This window comes from Hermetia illucens, chromosome 5 (genome assembly GCF_905115235.1).
Source record: "Hermetia illucens chromosome 5, iHerIll2.2.curated.20191125, whole genome shotgun sequence".
NCBI classification, from domain to species: domain Eukaryota; kingdom Metazoa; phylum Arthropoda; class Insecta; order Diptera; family Stratiomyidae; genus Hermetia; species Hermetia illucens.
The window spans coordinates 36,792,994-36,813,261 of NC_051853.1; the positions used below are offsets into that span (position 1 = coordinate 36,792,994).

Consider the following 20,268-nt stretch of genomic DNA (forward strand, 5'->3'; position numbering starts at 1 on the left):
GACCTTTCGTAGACTCGTCCCATTTACGTTGCCAGAGATCAAGCGACTCTGACCTTACCGCATTTCTACGCTGTGCATGCCCCTCCATACGTCTTGCATTGTACAGGACACTCATTTCTTTGGCCAGAATGTCAACCGGGATCATGCCTGCCACCACCAATACTGCCTCATATGAAGTGGTTCTAAAAGCACTACAAACCCTCAAGGCCATCCGCCGGTAAACCGAGTTCACCTGCTTCCGTCTCTGAGAGTTTGCAAGTGCCTCAGCCCACACAGGCGACGAGTAGAGCAGGATGGTGCACACCACTCCGGCTAGTACCAACCTCCGGCAATGTTTCGATCCACCAATATTTGGCAACATTTTTGCAAGTGCCGTGGTGGCACTGGTTGCCTTTTGGCATGCATACTCTAGGTGTTCCCTAAAACTCAAAAACTCAAACTGGCCACATACCTGCACCTAGTTATGATACATAGAGGCGTGCAAGTGTGTGTCAGCAAGGCACTTCAGTAAAGATACATTCAAGTGGGGATGGGTCTTCTCAGTCAACTTCGCCATTTACTTTAGGTTTGGGATAACCTTCGTCGTTGATCTTGGTCCACCCGGATGATTGTTTGCCTATCTTGCCTCTAAGCCATTACAAATTTTTCAGGCAGAGAAGTAGTAAGTATCCCAAAACGTATGTTTATAACATTTCAAATTTCTCCAGAACCAGAAAGTATTGTTTATTTATTTATTTATTTATTTATTTAATGAGGACAATACACAGAAAGCAAATTTCTTATTACATATTGTCCTCAGAGGGTTTGTCAGCAGTTCATGCCGCTCCATGAGCTACATACAAATATACATAAATTTAAACGAAGAAAAGTTTTGATTATGATGCAATCCTAGGAATTACTCAATTGTCATAAAAGTGTCGTTAACGACAATGCAGAAATCCATATCTAGCATGACTAAACATATTTCCCAAACTACCAACGTATGAATCACTTGTTACTAAATCAATCAAAAGCATAAAAATCTCACCCTGTCACGAAAGGATGAGACCACAAACTTAAAATAATTATTTAATTGCACAATTGGCAGCATTTTTAGTAGTAAACAAATTTTTCTCACCATTCCATAGTCATAATACACATGTGTACATAGTATGCATATGGAGCTACGTAAACCCCCCAAAATACATATTGGCCCCCCTTGTAGAACGTTCTATGTACATAGTATAATTAACTATTAAGAAACGCAAGTCATTGATCAGAATTTCGATGCGACAAGTTGTGGATCGATTACTACATAGTTTCGAGTGTAGTACATTCGAACTTTCGCTGGAAGCAACATCATAAAAAGTCTTATCAGCAAAGCACATATTTAGCTAGAAGATAGTATTCTGTATGGCGGCACGATAAACGTTTATATAATACTTTTCGGGGCGACAAAACCTTCCCAATCAAATTTTTACTCCCAAAGTTTATTCTGATCCGCTTTGGGGATCAGTTAAAAGTTCGGAATAGTTGTGAATTTAACAAATTACAATGATTGTATTAACATTTTTTGTTGTTGCTGTGATTTACTGCTTTGCGGTTCTTTATCGGAGAAAGCAATTTGTGGATTTGATGTTGAACAAATTTCGGGCTCCGTCAACTGATCCGCTTCTCGGGCACGTGGCCCGGATTCCGCCTAATTCGCCCGGTAAGGAAAAGGATTAAGTTGTTTATAAAAAAGTATCTTCACCTTAGTGTATACAAACTGTAAAAGTGAAAGTGAAGTGAAGTGTTCGATTTGCCACAATACACCAAGTTCTGCGCGTACTCAACCATAACGTTTCTTTCCAGGCATCTTTAAAACTTTTTTCGACAGTAAGGAAGGATGGTTCAGAAAGTATGGCAAGAATATCGCATTAATCCGACCACTCTATGATGTCCAGTTATTTGTATCTAATCCGGCAGATGTCGAAAAAATCTTAGCAAATCCTAATTCAAAAACAGCACGGAAGGCGGATTCGTACTTCGATTTAGAAGCTTGGTTGGGTGAGTTTTACATGATTAGCTTATAAGTTATCTATCTTATCCATAGATAAGAGAAAGTTGCTAGCTGCTAGATAAGATAGGTTTCTAATATTGGAAGTAGTAGTAAAAGCATTAGGGGTGCATCTGCCTCTGTCGCTCTGTCTAGACTGGAACTTATGTAATAGTCGACATTCTCTCGGAGATCGACTTCTAAAGCAAGACGGAAAACTTGTGACGACAAATCCAACAGCCAAGGACTATCGTAAGATGCCACCGAAGTGGAGCCACTATTTGCGTGTGAAGATTAAAAGTATTGAAATTAAATTGGTAACATCAATTATTCAGCCGCACATAGCTTTTCATACTACCTATTCCCTGAATGGGACGCCTAGATCCTTTTGGAAACCCAAAATGAAGTTAGCGTTCTCTTGGCCCTTTTCCGACCAGGTTTCCGATTATTTTATTATTTATACACGACGATATACGTAGCCTAGCTAGAGTTGGGCAAACGCAGAGAAAGTGCATGAGGGTTTCTCTTCCTTCTCCGCAGCTTTGGCAATGCGAATTGTAGAGTATGCCGAACCTGGCGGCATGGTCCCCTATGGGCCAGTGCCCCGTGCAGACCGCCGTAATCTTGAATGCATTTGATCGGGCTACGTTATAAACGGGTAAACCTTTTTTATTTTTCGACAGAGTCTCCTTTTAGGCTTATACATTTCGTCCAACGCTGCTCAATTTTGCTGATCCCTTCCTAATAATAGGATTTGTCCAAGTCTCAAAAATAGCGAATCGTTTCTGCAATCATCTGCTCGTTTAAATAAAATATTTTCCCCGCCAGCTACTCCTTCAGATCGAGGAGCAAATAGTGGTCGAAGGGAGTCAAGTCTGGAGAATAGGAGGGATGTGAAACTAGTGGGAACTCTATTTCGATTAATTTTGCGACCACAACTGCTGAGGCGTGAGCTGGTGTGTTGGCGTTATAGAAAACGATTTCATTTTCCCAAGGCTACGTACCTAAGGTCACTGTTCGAATCTCACTGGTGGCAGTGAAATTTGTATCGTGATTTGACGTTGGATACCAGTCGACTCAACTGTGAGAATAATATCGGGCGAGCGCAGTGCTGACCACATTGCCTCCTACATATACTGTAGTGTACCGTTACGGTCTTGAATGCTCTAACACACTTCAAGGCCCTGATCCAATATGGATTGCTGCGCCAACGATTATTATTTCCGAGTTATCACAATCTCGGCAAATGCCGGATTTTATCTAATACTAGCACTAAATGCCAAGCATTTAGGCTCGGACGATCCTACCTATTTAAAAACTAAAGAGGCACTGGTGGTAGTGGCCGGTGGTAGGTCAATGGGAGAATCCGTCGAATACTCCTTGGAACATCGAGCACGTATGCAGAATGGTGTACTTCTGCATGGTTTGAACCAGACTGTGCAAAAGTCCCAGGATATCAAGGGAAGCCGTGAGAGATTTAGGTACAATACCTGTAGCTGACAATATTATTGCAACTACAACCACACGCTCGAGACGCCAAATTTCTTTGATTTCCCGGACCAGTGGCTCATATTTCACCTTCTTCTCCACATATTTCCGTTCAATGTTGCTATTATGGGGGATAGCAACATCAATAATATACGCGGAGTGACCCGTTTTGTCAACTAACAGTACGTCAGGCTTGTTATGTAAAGTATGGCGATCAGTCCGAACTTGCCGGTCCCAATACATGCTCGGGTGGCGACCACGCCGTCCTAAATGACACACATGAACTCCTCCGTCTCAACAAAGAGCTCTTCAGCACACAGCCATCTGTTCGACAAATGCAAATCGACAAATGGTTGCCAAAGACAATTCGCGTCTTTATCGTGCATTGCCTTCGACTTCTATTCATCGATCCGCTCTTGATCCGACTTCACCTCACTCAGAGGATTGGAAGATCAATCCTTCAAGTTAACTGGAGTCAATCCACAGTCTGCCTTACAGACAGCCGCATGCAAGGGACATGCCTGCTCTTTGCTGTAAAAAGAAGGGGGCAGCGAGTCGACTTGGCAATGATGTTGTGCCACCACGCCAACCACGCCACTACCTCCGATGTCACGAGGCAGGTTCATCCGCTCCACGGCAGACTTTTAATGATGCATTCGGAATTTGGACATAGTTGTTCGTATCCGCCGCTGGACGTTTTCCAGATCGATCTTCGTTCACGGCAATATTCCGAATGCATAGGCCAGTGAAGGGCTAGCAAATACATTCAACGCGCTTATTTTATTCTTCCCCGAAAGATGCGATTTCAGCACCAGCTTTACACGTCGCAGGAATTCGGACAGCAGAGCATCCTTCAGCTCACCAACTCGAGTATGGGTTCCTTGCAGAATTACTTGTAGAAGTCTGTCTCGGTCATAGCTTCGATGTTGAGGTCATCAATGCTATGTCCGGCATGCGGCTCGTGATGAGCTTTGTGGATGGCTTGGATTCGACACTTGTCTAATCCAAACTCCATCCGAATATCACGGCCGAACGTGTCTATTATTCGCAACAGACTTCTGTCAGTACCAGCATACAGCCTGATGTCATCTAAGTACATCAAATGTGTCAGTTCGCATTTAGCACGTAGGCCATACTTTATTGCAAAACCATGCTCTCTAGCATCAGTCAGTGCCACACACAACCAAAGGGGACTCATTGAGTCCCCCTGGAGGATGCCTCTCCGTATACGGATGGGCTCTGAGGTATTAGCATCCTCAGATGTACGGACTGATAAGGTGGTATGCCACCCTTCCATGACTGTCGCCAAAAACTTTATTAGTTTCGGATCAATGCGATACAGATGTAGGATATCGATTAGCCGGGTATGCAGAATGCTATCAAAAGCCTTGGCATAATCGATATAGTAACTAAAGTGGTTTCTTTAGCCTTTAGTTGCTTGTCCTCCAACTACTGAGTCGATAATGAGTTTCTCTTTGCAACCCCTTGCCCCAATTCGGCAGCCCTTCTGCTCCTCGGACAGAATGTTGTTGGTCTCGAGGTGCGCATTGATCCTTCCACTAATAATGGACGTTATGAATTTCTAGAGGGTTGGCAAGCAACTAATCGGTCTTGTGTCTGCGACCTATGTGTTCTTCTATGTGACTAACTAAACACGACCGCGATACGCGCCGTTAGTGCCATCTCTCTGACTTTGCACAGACTTTTCAAGCTTGTTTGAAGAGATGAGAATCAATACAAATTGAAAGTGAATTCATATGTTAAACTTTTAGGACCACGATAAATTCAAATTTTCAAGGAAATGTGGTTGTCGGAAAGTTGTTTTCAAAGACTGGAGTGCTTAACAGATTTAATATTGTTGATCTGTAAAATATGTGCTTAGAATTTCGGCTTTGCTTTGTGAAGCGTGTGTGCTCAGTTCCTTTTAAAATTTTGAAAAAGTCCGCACAGTTGGCGTTTTCGACCAGGATAATCCATTCTTATCTGGAAAGCAGTCATTTGGCCAGGCATAAATTCAACTAAAACAGAAGTTGATGATGTTTACCACTATGATAAAAATTCGCAGATTCTACTTTTCGCGGCTAAATGGATAAAAATTGTCACGTTCTTTGACCTAGACCTTCATATTAAATACGCTATGCTATGCAATACTGTCAAACTCCATGAGTTCGAATATTGGACAGAGCAGCTCTATGACCATAGTAATATCCTAGACGAGAATACGAGAGAATAATTCAGGAGCTCTGGGCATAATCAACAGAATATACCACACGCAAGCCGAACTTCATGGGGAATATTGTTGTGGGCTTTCCAATTAAGGCAGAGTAAGAGATCGACGATTTTTTACAGGATTACGACACGGTATTATTCACTGATGAATCAAGAATGGTCTGGGGAGTCGGAACGCACAGTGCAGCCAAGTCGTACACTTTTTCAAAGCACGCCATAGTGTGCAAGCAAAAGTACTAGCAACACTGAAGGCCTGTCGACGATTGGAGCATGATCAAAACCAGAGTCATTCTGGCCGACAGTGAAGACGCCATTAGCGCCCTGTACCCAACGGCGACATCGATTAGTGGTGGCACAGTGCATAATCGGCCTGAGCAGTCTGAACGATACGCTCAAAATCGCCCTTTTCGTTTCTGGCTATAGGGGCATTATAGCGAATGAGCATGTGTCATCCTGGCCAGGTGGGGCTGTGGACAGTGAAAGCCGTTGTCGTCCCTTTACACCTGGGAAGGGTGGAATCTACCAGTAATACTTAATAACGGCTGATTTCAGATGGTGAAAACTCACTACCTTTGCTAAGTGAAGTATTTGGCCCCCTACAGGTGAAGGGGTCAGATACGCTCGAATGTATATAGAATTACGGCAGTTAGCCTGGTAAACTGACGCCAGACTCAACATATTCTACAATTCGCATTGTTGAAGTTTTAGAGAGAAGGCAAATACTCGTGAACATGTGTAATGGACGTCAGTGTTGAGGAAGATCAAAATGAGGGGCTAACTACCGCCAACCACGAAAGATAGAAATTCAAGAAATTGAAAAGCAGGGGAAATTGGCTGTACAAGTCCACCCGCACCTAAGTGCACCCTAACTGAAGTATCTCGTCGATCTGCAAAAAATTCAGCCTCCGCACGGTATTTGCGAAATCATGAGATGATGATGACCTTAAAATCTATATATTCCATCGCGTAATAATATGAGGCTGGATATTAAAAAAATTATAAAATTTCTGGATTGAACCCCCATGAGGAACATAACGCTCGTATATTTAAAATAAAATCAAAGGGATGGAATCCTGAACAAATTGCATCCTTCAGCTTATTCTTCTACTAACTTTACGTGCGGACTAAACGTTGCGACTTACGAATGTAATGATTTACTGGATTGGCTAAATAGCCCAAAAACCTAAAAAAAGTTAGCGAAATTGACAGTGAAGTCCTCCCCAGCAAATATTGAAGCGTAATTTTGGGTATTGAACTTTTAGCTTATCCTGAGTATATGGATAAAAAAAGCAGATTGTTTTATAATTAGGGACGACCTTAAATATATTAGGGTTACATATATCGATATTCCATAAGCTTAGTCTGGCGAGGCTGTGATTTTTTTGATTTACATTGTAAGGAGAGGAGGCGAGGAGCAACTCGCGATCATGAAATATCATATATGTGAAAACAACAACAAATAGGGTTAATGATCATTTTTGAAGTGTTGGAAAATTGCTATATTAAAATTTTAGGGTTTTGCGAATGGGTTTTGTGAATAGAATTATAATCAAAGATTATTATTTTAAAGTTGAAATTTTAAAATTGGTGGATGGAATAGGAAATTGAAAGTAGGATAATCGAGGTGTTGAAGCCAATGAAATAGGAGAAGACTCCATCATTGCCGAGAAGCCACGGCTTCCTCTTAGTTTGTCCTGAGATGATAAAAAAATAGTCAAATGGGTGCCTTTAGATCAACTTTGCAATAAGACGTCAGAAAAACAGAATCTGCATAGAACAGTATGTAGGACGACAGGCACTGGGTTTTCCATGTGACAGTGTCCATAACAAAGACGAGCGGCGAGAGGGCGCATCATTGATGAACACCAGTCATGGGACTTTACTCTTTAGATCGCGGGAGAGCAATTTAACCCAGCACACGAGTTAGTTTGTCATTAGGTGTTGCCGCAAAGTATACCAGATGAGTTCATGTGGTGGCCATGTAGAAATTAGTAAAAAAGGATATAGCAAATAAGTTGAATACATCATTTAATCGATTTGATATATATCCTTTCTATCGTTTCCAGGTACTGGACTTCTTCTAGCATGGGGAGAAAAATGGTTTCAACGACGAAAAATCATCACACCCACATTCCATTTCAATATTTTGGAGCAATTCACAGAAGTGATGAGCAAACAATCTGATATTTTGGTTCAGAAATTGAAACCGAAAGTTAATGCTGGTGACATTGATATTTACCTCTATACAACTCTCTTTGCACTTGATGTGATATGTGGTAAGTAATTTGATAATTCCCCTGTAGTAAAGTCGAATGTATAAATAGATTCTGCTTTGTAACGCTTTATTGCAAATAATGAACTGATAGGCGATGCTAACACATCATTTTCCAATGGTGCAGGGGTTATAAAAATTACGTAATCTGAGCAACCTTCGATTTATGACATAAATGTAAATCAAAATATTTGTTATCAGCTTTTTGCGCGGTTGAAAGGCCATAGGTTTCCTGGGTGTGATCCTGAATCCTAAACTAAACTGTAGACTAGACATAGAAGTAAGGGTTAAGAACGCATGTATAGCCTTCTATGCATGCAAGAGGACTTTTGTGAGCAAATGGGGCTTACGGCTTAGAATTGCTCGCTGAATGTAGACAGCCGTGGTTCAATCCATTCTAACGTCGGGTTCTGCGGTGTGGTGGCCAGTACTGAACAGGAATTAAAGTAGAACCAAGCATAATAGATTTCAAAGTGCCGCATATGCAGGTGATACTGGAGCTCTGCAGTCCTGCTCGACAGATTCCCTCAATATATTCCTGCACCTCCAGTAACGTGTGGTACTGTCAGTTGCGTAAGTCCGGATGTTGGACAGGCAATCCAACGACCGTCCTAGATGATGTAACTCGGAAACTTTCTGCATTCCCAACGGAGCATGCATCACATAAGTCGAACTTCAAGAAGTTTGCTTTAGGCTTTCTAATCAGGAGTGGAAGAGATTCTGACACATTTTTTTATAGGCAAATGTGTGGTCCCTACGGTCTTCCAAGATTTGCCAATGTATTCCAAGTGCAGATATTGGCGATACTAAAAGCCTGTCAATAGCTGGGGCATAATTCGAGCCAGAAGTGTAAAATAGTCATTCTTACCAACAGCCAAGCTGTCGTGAACGCTTTGTTTTCAGTGGCGATACCATCCAGGCTGGTTGGACACAAACTGGGCGGCACGCAAAATCTCACCCTCTTATGAGTTTTCGGTCAAAGGAACTTACAGGGAATGAGCGAGCCGAGCCGAAGACTGGTTAAGTGGGGCTCCGCGCTTGACAGTCTCTTAATGGATAGAGTTGCCGTCCCTCGACTCCCAGGCATGCAATGTGCTCGCACTAGAAGATTTTATTTTAAAAATTTCAGAAAGATCAGTTCGCAAGAGAAGGCAAGTTTTCATCAGATAATGGTCGTTTTCGGAGCCGATGTCAACGTTTCTTATGTCACGCGCATTCAAGAAATGATCACTAAATTTACTGCTTCCCGAGGCTCATCGAAAATGACATAATAAAATAAGAATGATAACAAAGTAAGAATTCTGCTCGAGTTAATAATTTGGCGCTCTGCTGTTCTAATTTGTGCAACGTGTGAAGCTAGTGCTCAAATCGCATCTTTCGGGAAACTGAATGTATTCACTTCCTCCTCATTGGCATATACATTCGGAATATTGTCGTGGACAAAGAACGATCCAGAAGACGTCCAGCGGCAGATAAGGACTACTATGACCAAACTCGAATGTACCACCAAAATCCTGCCGTGGAGAGGATGAATCTGTCCCGTGGGATCGGAGGCAAGTCCGTAGTTGGCGTTGTGGCACAACGCCATCAGCAAGCTGACTCACTACGGGCTTATTTTCACAGTAAGAAGCAGACGGGTGCCGTACATGCAGCTGGTTGTCAGATAGATTACTGGCTGACTCCACTTAACTTGGAGGATCGATATTAATGTCCGGATGGTTCAAGTGGTTAGAGAACTGGGCTGTCGTAGCGGAAGGTTGCGGTTCAAATCTCACTGGGGACAGAGTGATTTGTTGTCGGGACTGGGTTTCGGATTCCAGTAAACTCAGCTGTGAATGAGTACCTAAGTCAAATCAGGGTAATAATCGCAGACGAGTGCAAAAGGATGGATTCTTCAATCCTTCTCTGAGTGGGATCAAACCAGAACAAAAGTGGTTCGATGAATAGAAGTCGAAAGCAATGCACGGTGAATACGTGAATGGCCTCTGTCAGCCATTTGTTTATGTCCATTTGTTAAACCGAAGGCTGCATGTTGGAGAACTCTTTGCTGAGACGAAAAGATGTCCCCAGGCGCATATATAATTTTCGTAAAGGTAGAATTTTCAACCTCATTCCCGCAGGGCTGGGAAAGTTATGGAGGAGGAAGGAAAACTCGATGCGCCCATCGCCCTTACAGTGTTATGGCCATTCAAAGTGGGGCTCCTTTTACATCAACATGATCAATGGCCCCCGAAAAACTTTTTTTTTGTAAATACAGGGTACATTATAAAAGTAATATTCATCCGATTAGTACAGACGGTTAAAATTCTTCGAAATAGTCTCCTCCTGCTGCGATACTCCTGCGGAGATGATCCTGCCACGCCTTGAAAACACTCTGGAATGCCTCTCAGAAACCTTGTAACTTGAGCTTGAAATTTCTCCACCGACTCCCAGTGCGTTTCCTTCAGCTCTTTTTTCAGTCAGGGCACTAAGGAGGCTGGAGCACCCCGGTGGTCTTGTTCTGGCTCAGGAAGTTACTAACGACGAAGGCCGTGTCGCTGGGGGCATTGTCGTGGTGGACTTTGAAAACGTCGTTTCAGTCTCTTGAGCACCTCCAGGTAAAAGGCTGCGTTGAGAATTTGTCCTTGTGGTACAAACTCAAAATGGGCGATTCCTCTGACGTCGAAGAAGACAATCAGCATTCTTTTGAAGCGAGATTTGCTCATGCGCGCTCAAAGTGCATTCCTCTTGAAGGAAAGGCCTCTTGAAGCACTTGGTAAATTTTCATTGCATTCTTCCCAAGCCGCACACAAAATTTGATCGCATACCGTTATTCCAGTGAGCGCTCCATTACGCAGTGACACAATTGAAAAACAGACTTCGCGCAAAAACGCGTTCTAACACTCCGCGCCCAAGAAAAAGGACCTTGAATCAATTGGACACCAGTCTATTTCAGGTGGAAATCTCAGCCAGGTGAACTATATACTGGTATAAAAATGCCTAAATATTTTGAATACGCTTGGTCTGCACAATAAGATAAGGGATGAACTGGCCAAGTAAGGAGGAGGAGCGCCGCTATACGCCGCTATAGGTTAAGACATTGTCAATATGAAACCCTTGGAAGTCAGGAACTTCTTAAAATTACTGTCGGTTATATCTTCGACATTCTTTAGTTATTGGGTATACTATAACATTATGGGGGCATACTAGTTCTCCTAAGACGCAGTGCAACTTCCCTTGACACTATTTATTATTATTTTCGTCAGCTTCTAGCTAGATGTTATCATAGAACTGTCAAGTTAGATGCCCAAACTGTCAACTGTCAAGTTAAATGTCAAGTTAGATGCCCAATGCCCCATTTTACCTCAAACCACTCCAATGAAGGGAATCCTATTGTCCAAAAGCTGAACTTGTGCAACCACGATGCAACCAACTGAACCAACCAGTAATTAACGCAAAAAGTTTCTCAGGAGCCTTCTTTGTCGCTAAGTAATCCACATCCACTTCAGGGCGCCGAGGAATTCTCCGGATCACGTCAAGACATCAACCCTTCTCAGTAATTAGTCTAGAGATCGCGCCTCCCCAAAATTCTAAAATTCAGTAAATCCAAATATGCTGCTCTTGATGGGAGGCAAATGGCGAAAACATTTTAATTAAATCTCAGTTTTTTAAGGTTTTGTTTATAAAATGGGGTCGAAAGTGATGATTTGCAAAAACTACCTAACCGAAAAATCTAAAAAAAATCATAAAGCTGCCTCTATATAGTGTCCAGGCCTCAAAATACTCTCCATATCGATATCTACTCAAATTAGCTCATAATATATTACTTTGTTTCTGGGGAAACTGACTAGAAACCCTCCTTAATTTTATTCTCGAGTTACAGCAATATATCCTCAAGTTTTATTGTACTATTACCTATAAAATAACAGCAGCTCAAAGTTGTCTTTTCCGTGTAAATTCACTGCAAACCCAAAATACTAAATATCAATATCACAAGTGAATAGTTTGACATTCTAAATATACATGTACATTACGGGCTGCGAACAAATGCACTCAAATATACTTACATCGGAAACAAACAAAACCTTTCATACCTGAATCGCTTATGGTTTCGCCACTTGTTACTTCTCTTCGGCAGCTACTAGCTAGATACTAATTAGCTTACATTTTTATTTATTAGAAACATCTATGGGTATTCCGATTGATGCTCAGTCGAGTCCTGATTCCGAATATGTGAAGGCTGTTAAAGAGTAAGTTTTAATAATTTTACGATTTTCCATACATTGATCCTAAATTGACATCTCTTCCTGTAGAATTACGCTCATCCTCCAAAGACGGTTTTTCAGTTTGGTCAGTCGTTGGCAATTCCTATATGATCTTACCCCAGACGGAAGACGTGAGAAGGAATTGCTTAAAATCCTTCACGGGTTCACAGACAGCGTTATACTTCAGCGACGAGAACAACTACTTCAGAAAAAACCAACAGATAAGGCAACCAAAATGAATTTCCTGGACATGCTCCTCAATTCAACAATGAATGGCAAGCCTCCATCAAACTCCGATATTCGTGAGGAAGTCGATACATTCATGTTTGAGGTGTGTGAATTGTGGAAAGGAAAAACCTGGTTCTTGGTGAAAATTGATTCAATTTTGTTTCTCAACTCCGGGCCCCCGAAAGAACTGTGCGCCAAGGGCCCCTCACGCCCCTTTCGGCGGGCCCGGGGATATGCTCATGAGCTTTTTTTGCTTGAAATACTTTAGATCCTTTATCCTGTATCTTTATAGGGACATGATACAACAACATCCGGAATAGCTTTTGCGCTATATCAACTATCACAACACAAGGACATTCAAGATCGTTTATATGAAGAACTGGCGGACATATATGGAGATACAAATCACATGGAAATTACATACAAACAACTTGCAGATTTACGTTACTTGGACATGGTAGTTAAGGAAGCATTACGAATACGCCCTTCCGTTCCGCTTATCGGAAGAAGACTAACAGAAGACACTGTTATAGGTAGGTGCAATACAAACCAAATAGAAATTCAAAATTGTCCACAGTTTCACACGATACGTTTTTAATATAATTCTATTGCAGATGGAGTCAACGTACCCAATGGAACGAACATCATTATTCCTATCTATGCATTACACAACGATCCCGATAATTTCCCGAATCCTCAGAAATTCGATCCAGATCGTTTTGATCCTTCACAAACAGAGGGAAGACATCCTTTTGCCTATGTACCCTTTAGCGCCGGAGCGCGCAATTGTATTGGGCAAAAGTTTGCCCTGATTGAAATTAAACTAGTCATAGCCAAGTTAATTATGCATTATGAACTCTTGCCTGCAACGGAACAAAAATCGCCAATCCTTCAGGGTGATATAGTTTTAAAATCAGCAGATGGTATCTGCCTTAGATTAGCCGAGCGTAAAAGAAATAAATAAAAGATTCTACAAATATTGTGAGCTATTTCCATTCCCCTAACGCCAGCCAAGCTCAGTGCGTGGTCAAAACTATGTACAAGGATTTAGGCGAGGTCGTATTTAAAACAGAAATTTGTGCTACGTTAGTAAAGCGGTTGAAAACACAGGAGCTAGAAGAGGTGGAGGTGATTATTATCAATCACAAGAAGGCTTATTGTAACCCAGATGGGTACCCCTGGACACAGCAAAAGTCCGTGTTTATCGTCTGCTGCCTAAGTTTATACTGAATAGCACGCAGCGAATACAATACGTAGCGTAGTGGACAGAGCACAAAATTATCTCTTTCAAACCTCGTTGAAAAGTCGCGGCGAACACCATCTTTAAAAAGTTGGGGTTCACAGTCGCGGGAGAGGGTGGAGGCGCAAGGGGCGGCCCCCTCTGTAACCCAGCTTGCACATGCGAGTTAGCCTCCTACCTCACATCCAGAATCTAGGAATACTCTCATACGAGGGGATCCCGAAATGCGGCATGAAAGACCAACTTATCAACCGACCAAAGGTTGAAATCCTGCGCTTTCCGCGGTTTCGACAGATAAGGTGTATTACCCGGCTATTTGAGCCCTTTTGTCCTTCCTACTATTTTTTTGTCGCAGCTTTATCAGCAATATTTATTGGTTTGCAGATCAACAATCACCGAAAAATCAAAAGAGACTTCCTCAGAGACTTCCTCGTCCTTGATTCTATGCTTCTGCATGGTGCATCACTATCGTCAGTTGAATTTCTCTCGAGCAAGTACCATTACGTGACGCTAACCATAACTGGTAACACGCATAATATCACACCAGAACAGGGTAAAAAAAACGGCGAAGGAGCCATGTATTACCGACCATTTGGGTCAACAGTCGGAAGGGTAGCGTGCAGAACAAAAAAAAAACTAAAAGTAATGCTTATAATGAAAATGCAAAAACGAATATCAGCTAATTAACTACCTTGGTCCAAGGGTTGGACTTAGTCCTATCCATCCGTACAAGGCTCAACGGCGTGAAATTGCATTAATTTTGTGAATCCTAAAAACTTCTTGAAAAGAAAAGAGGGTAATCAATGAATCGATGTTCCTGGAGAGTACTTCCTGCTTTTCGTAAAAGACAATTAAAAGGGAAAGAAATAGGGGTATTTATAGGGTAGCAATCTACAAAACCCAAACCTTTTTGCAATCGTAATACCAACAGCATTTCGAACAGGAATTGACCTCACGGCTGAGGAATTTGGCTGTCAAAAACATTTCTTGATTATTTTCTGGAATGTACGCACATTTCTCGATAACGGTTCGAGGCTTCCAACAATGCACGTTTTCACCGACTTGAGCGAAAATCCCGGCGAAGTAAGCTGGCCTTTGCGGGTCTAAGCGAAGCGAAATGGTGCGGCTCTGAAGAGTATTCCTTTACTTCTTACGGGACGGGATTTTTGTAAAGCTTAGTAATAGTATACGCAAATCCAGTGGCTGGTCCCAAGCCCAGGTAAAGGAGAAGGGTTTGAGCCAACGTACTTTGTATAATACTAACCCCAGCTAAAGAAAAATAAAATGCTGAGATCAGGGAAAGAGATAAATAAACAACAGTTGGAGTTATTCAACTATACTAAATCCTACCTGATCCCTCTTGGCGACAGATCCCGCGACAGATCGACAAAGAAAATGCATACAATGTCGTTTAAAATCAAAATGATCGGATTGAGTAACAATAAGCCCCGGAGAAATGTTAGGGCGTCGACCTTAGTTGACGTGGCAGGACGGGCCCCGGTCCAGTCGAGAAATGGGCAAGGGTTCTTAACGCATGGACGGCGTCAGGACGCTTTCGCGGTTTCAATTTTTAACTTTTTGTGAACACTTTGAAGAGACAAACGCGATTTTTGCATGAAAAAAACCCCTAATTTATTATTGCAAAAAAAATATTAACAAATTAAAAAAAAACTCTCCAGCGTTACCACGTAAATAATGTAGAAAGTAGTGTGCAAAATGAATCGGTACAGCAATTTTGGAGGAGTAAGTAAGTTTGAAGTTTTGAACACTACAAAAAAATGGAATAAAATGTTCATAAGCGAGTTGTATCGACTTAGCTCACACTGAATCATCGGTACTAGGTCCATAAGGGAGGTTGCTATCCTCCATGATGCCTAAAACACCTGCCTTCTTTAGTCTATTTTTCAGTTCCCGGCTCCGCTCGGTTTATCGCAACCATTCATGAGCGCTTGCTGCTGCCTCTCAAGCCTTGCATGAAGGTTAGTAAAGCAAAGAACATTCAGCAAATTAAATAAAAGAAAAATTAAAAACGTTACACCCTCTTAATTCTCAACAAGAAAAATGTAAAAAGGCGTTATTAAGATGTAAACTTTGTAATTGTTCGATTCCAAAAAAAACAAGCGTTAAAGCTGGAAGCTGAACGCTTCAGGTTTTGTGTACTTTTTTTATAAAGACTAAGTGTGCATTCGCCCCATTAGTATTTAGCATGTAATATATGTATTCATTATGTGAGAATATTTACATTCAGGTGAATTTGACTTTGTTAGTAATAGTGCGATTTCCACCAAATTTGGTAGGATCATGTTATACCCTACATTGCTGCAATTTCGTGGTGCTAAGATGAAGGCTCCTACCTAGGGTCGAAAATCACAACCGATAACAGCTACGATGATGAAATCCGCGCACGGTTGTTGGCAGCCAAGAGACTATTTCAGCTTAAAAAAACTGTTCCGCTCGAGACGTCTCACCGTAAGGTCCAAGCTCTTACTGTACAAGACAATGATCTTACCAGTCCTCATGTATTCCTCGCAGATTTGGGTTCTTAGCAAGAAGAATTGCGAACTGTTGGCCGTGTTCGAGAGAAGAATCCTCTGAAGAATTTTTGTCCCTTACATGATATATAACGACGAAATCTATAATACCATGACCGTCAGGTTGTGAATAAAACCCGGCTCAATAGGTTACGGTGGGCGTGTTAGTTAATCCATATGGATGAGCATCATCTAGCCCGGAAAGTCTATAAGGGCAATATCTATGGTAGAAAAAGAAAACGAGGCAGACCCTGCCTGAGATGGAGCGATGGCGTAGGTGTTTATTTGAACAGATATCGGTATGGAGGGTATTTCGAAGCCTAGGTACCACCTTTTAATTTTTCGGTTTGGTAGTTTCTGATAATGGGTCCCCGCAGTCCCCACCTTTTCAAGAAAACCAGCTTCAGAAAGTACCAACCAAGACCTTTTATTTGATACCCCACATGACTATATCTGATGAAAAAATGTACACCCTTCTTTTGCACCCTCCTTAAATTGGATGTAGAATTATGTAACTCACCGTATGCATATGTTCACAGTTCCCACCTTTCCCCCAACTTTGGTGTGAATCGCTGCTACCGTCTTCGAGAAAAATGCGTGTGACGGACAGACAGACAAAATCACCTGGGCTAGGCCTATGCATGTGAGAAAGCGGCAAATACCAGCGTGTCATTAGCGCGGATGATGCCTAATATTGGAGGCCCTAGATACAGTCGCGGATTACTTCTGGCCTGAGTGGTCCGCTACACACTATTATACGCGACACCAGTTTGGGAGGAAGCACTGGCGTGTGATGGATGAATAGAGCTAAGCGTGTGCAGCGTCTTCAGAAGAATATCACGCGACGAAGCATATGTTATTGCGGGAATGATCCCGATGGACATTCTGCAAGTGAGGCACGCTGCCTGTACGAGAAAAGGAGAACGAATCCACCTGAAAAGGATACAGAATACCGAAAGGCGGCAAGGTGAGAGTCGCTGGAAAAGTGGCAGGAACAGTGGGATGTCTCACAGAGGAGTTGCTGGATCCACACTATAATTCCGCATATTGAGGGGTGGATCCAGCGACGACACGGCGAGATAAACTACCATCTGACGCAATTCCTGTCAGGACATGGTGGTTACAGAAAGTATCTGCACCAATTCTCCCTTTTGTTCTGAAGGTGGTTGCACACCTGAGGACCCGGAGCATGTTATGTTCCACTGTCCACGATTATACTCAGAGAGAAGGAGCGTGGAAGACTCACTGAAAATCAACATAAGCGCGCAGAACATCGTCGGGGAAATGCTAAAGTCGGAGGGAAGCTGCTGTAAGGTGAACTCCGCAATCAAAAGTATACAGGAGGAACTTGGAAAAGCGGAGTGCGTAAGGACGATGCGAGGTTTGGTCGCTTAAAGCGCAGTCCTCCCCGCGAAGTAATGCTTTGCCGCGGTTCCGTGGAGAAGGTAGAAGGAGAAAGTGGGGATGGTTTTAGTGGGTGAGAATCCCACACACTGACGCAACCTGGTACGGCAGTGTTCTTGTAAGATTTCCATCTCCATCCATAAAAAAAAAGACAGACAGACAGACGGACAGACAGTAAACCGATTTTAATAAGGTTTTGTTTTACACAAAACCTTAAAAATGGTTAATGACAATATTGATCAGTATAACTATACATACGTAAATACCAAATCCCACTAAGTGTTCATCACTCATTATTAAGTCAATCAAAGGTATAGGAGCCTGAAAGATATGAGACAACTGCTAATAATTGCTGTAGATTGGCGGCAACTTTAGTAGCAAGCACCTTACCAACTTTTAGACATGATACTTACATACCGTATACATATGACGCATATGTTGTTATGTAGACCTCCTAACATCTAGCCTCATTCATCCTCACAGAGTATTCTACGCACTATATGGAAGTTAATTTTTAACGAGCGCAAGTCATTCAGAATTTCGATGCGATAAGTAGCGGATCGATTACAAGTTTGCGGTGTAGTATACTGAAGCTTTCGCTGGAAGCAACATCTCTATCTTTTTTAATTCAGACCAAAAAATCTTATCAACAAAAACAAGCTTTTAGTTCGAAGATAACATTCTGCTCAAGAAATAATATAAATGTTTATTGTATTCGGTGGTGGCACGAGTAAAAATCTGCACTCCAAGAGTTTATTCTAATTCATTTTTGAGACCAGTGAAAAGTTCAGAAATTTAAGGAACTACCATGATTGTGTTAGCAATTTTTGTTATTGCTCTAATTTACTGTTTCATCGTTTTATACCAGAGGAAACAATTTGTAGATTTTATGTTAAACAAATTTCGAGCTCCTCCAATTGATCCATTGGTAGGACATGTGACCCGGATTCCGCTTAATCCGCCCGGTAAGGTGTTTTGGGGGAAGTATAAACAAACATCAAAAGTGGAAGTGAAAGAGTGAAGATGGAATCATATATTTAGCCACACAAACTGTTCGGTTTATTACTTCAAGCTCAGCGCGTTATGAATCCGAAACGTTTCTTTCAGGCATTTTCAAAACTATTTTGGACACTGAGCAAGGATGGTTTAGGAAGTACGGTAAAAACATCGCCCTCATCCGACCAGTCTATGAAGTCCAATTATTGATAACAAATCCTGCAGATGTCGAAAAAATCTTAGCCAATCCAAATTCGAAAACAGCACGGAAAGGGGATGCGTACTTGGATTTAGAAGCTTGGCTAGGTGAGTTATATATATATGTAGAAGTTTCCTATCAGTTTTTAAGGTTTTGTGTAAAATCGGTTTACTGTCTGTCTGTCTGTCCGTCTTTTTTTTTTCGGCGTTGGAAGGTAGAAAGGTTCAAAACCTACTGCTGGCTCCTGCCACGCAGTTATGTGAGACTTCTACTCACTAAAACCCACCTCCTTCTCATTCCACTCTCCCCACGGAACTCCTATAAAGTATTGCGTCGCGGGGCTGGATCAGCTTTTAACTGCGGCTCATTATGGTTCTCTCCCTTCCCTGTTTTCGTCGTAGTTCTTCCTGCCTAAGCTGTTGGTGAATAGCTTGTAGTTCCCTTACAACCTGGTTCCAGGCATCCGTTGACTCCAGCATAAACTCCACAATGTTTTCGGGTGTTAAACGCTTTCGCCAAGGTGTCTATTGGGAGCATCCCTGCTAGTACATATGCTGCTTCTCCTGATGTTGGCCGATATGCACTGCATACCCGGAATGCGCTTAACCGATACACCATTCCCAACTTTCGGCAGTTCACTTTGTTATTCAGATCAGTTGCCCAAACTAGAGCTGCGTAGAGTAGCACGAAGCTGACTACCCTAGAGAGCAGAAGACGTTGACTTTGTCTGTCCGTCTGTCTGTCTGTCTTTTTTTTTTTTTTTAGGAGATGGAAACCATCAAAAGACACTGGCCTCGACACGCCAGCGTGTGGGATTCTTACCCATTAAAACCACCCCCGGCTCCCCCCAAGCCCCGTGGAACCACCGTACGGTATTACATCACGGGGCGGAGTCAGCTGGTCCCCTTTCGTCTCTACGCGGCGTACGTAACCGCGCTTTTCTGGTCTCCCCTGACTTTCCCAGTTTACTATGGGTAGTTATGACCGTGGAGTTGATCGCATCCCAGTCTTCCTTACATGCTAGCATTCTTCGCACCAGATTCTCTGGTACGAGCACCTCTCCTAGAGTCTCCTCTAGGTTCTTCCTTTCTTCCACGAACCTTGGGCAGTGGAAGAATACATGCTCTGGGTCCTCTGGGACTCCATCGCAGTTTGGACAATCGGGTGAGGTATCTAGTTTAAACCTGAACAGGTACTGGCGATATCCTCCATGCCCCGTGAGAAACTGAGTAAGATTATAATTAATCTCACCGTGCCGTCTCTCCAACCACTCCTTGATGGCAGGGATTAGTCTGTGTGTCCACCGACCCTTTCCCGAGCGTTCCCAACGCCCTTGCCATCTATTTAGAGATCTCTCCCTTTCGGCGTTCTTCGCCTGCGATAAAGGAGAGATAGACTTCGCATTATATATATTCGTCAT

General features: G+C 42.4%; 2 protein-coding genes across 2 annotated transcripts in view; both read left to right on the plus strand.

Moving 5' to 3' along the window:
- The first annotated feature begins 1,319 nt into the window (after positions 1-1,319).
- LOC119657615 (probable cytochrome P450 4d14) lies at positions 1,320-13,457 on the plus strand. The gene is made up of 7 exons (XM_038064617.1): positions 1,320-1,690; positions 1,834-2,028; positions 7,801-8,010; positions 12,166-12,235; positions 12,299-12,581; positions 12,771-13,011; positions 13,093-13,457. The coding sequence occupies exons 1-7, from the start codon at positions 1,534-1,536 to the stop codon at positions 13,440-13,442; spliced, it is 1,506 nt and encodes a 501-aa protein (XP_037920545.1). The 5' UTR covers positions 1,320-1,533; the 3' UTR covers positions 13,443-13,457.
- A 4,740-nt stretch (positions 13,458-18,197) lies between these two features.
- LOC119657042 overlaps positions 18,198-20,268 on the plus strand; it is a 49,938-nt gene continuing 47,867 nt past the window's right edge. Inside the window, exons 1-2 of the mRNA XM_038063795.1 lie at positions 18,198-18,618; positions 18,761-18,955. Coding sequence (XP_037919723.1) covers positions 18,462-18,618; positions 18,761-18,955 — 352 coding nt within the window. The 5' untranslated portion in view covers positions 18,198-18,461. The remainder of the gene's footprint in view (positions 18,619-18,760; positions 18,956-20,268) is intronic.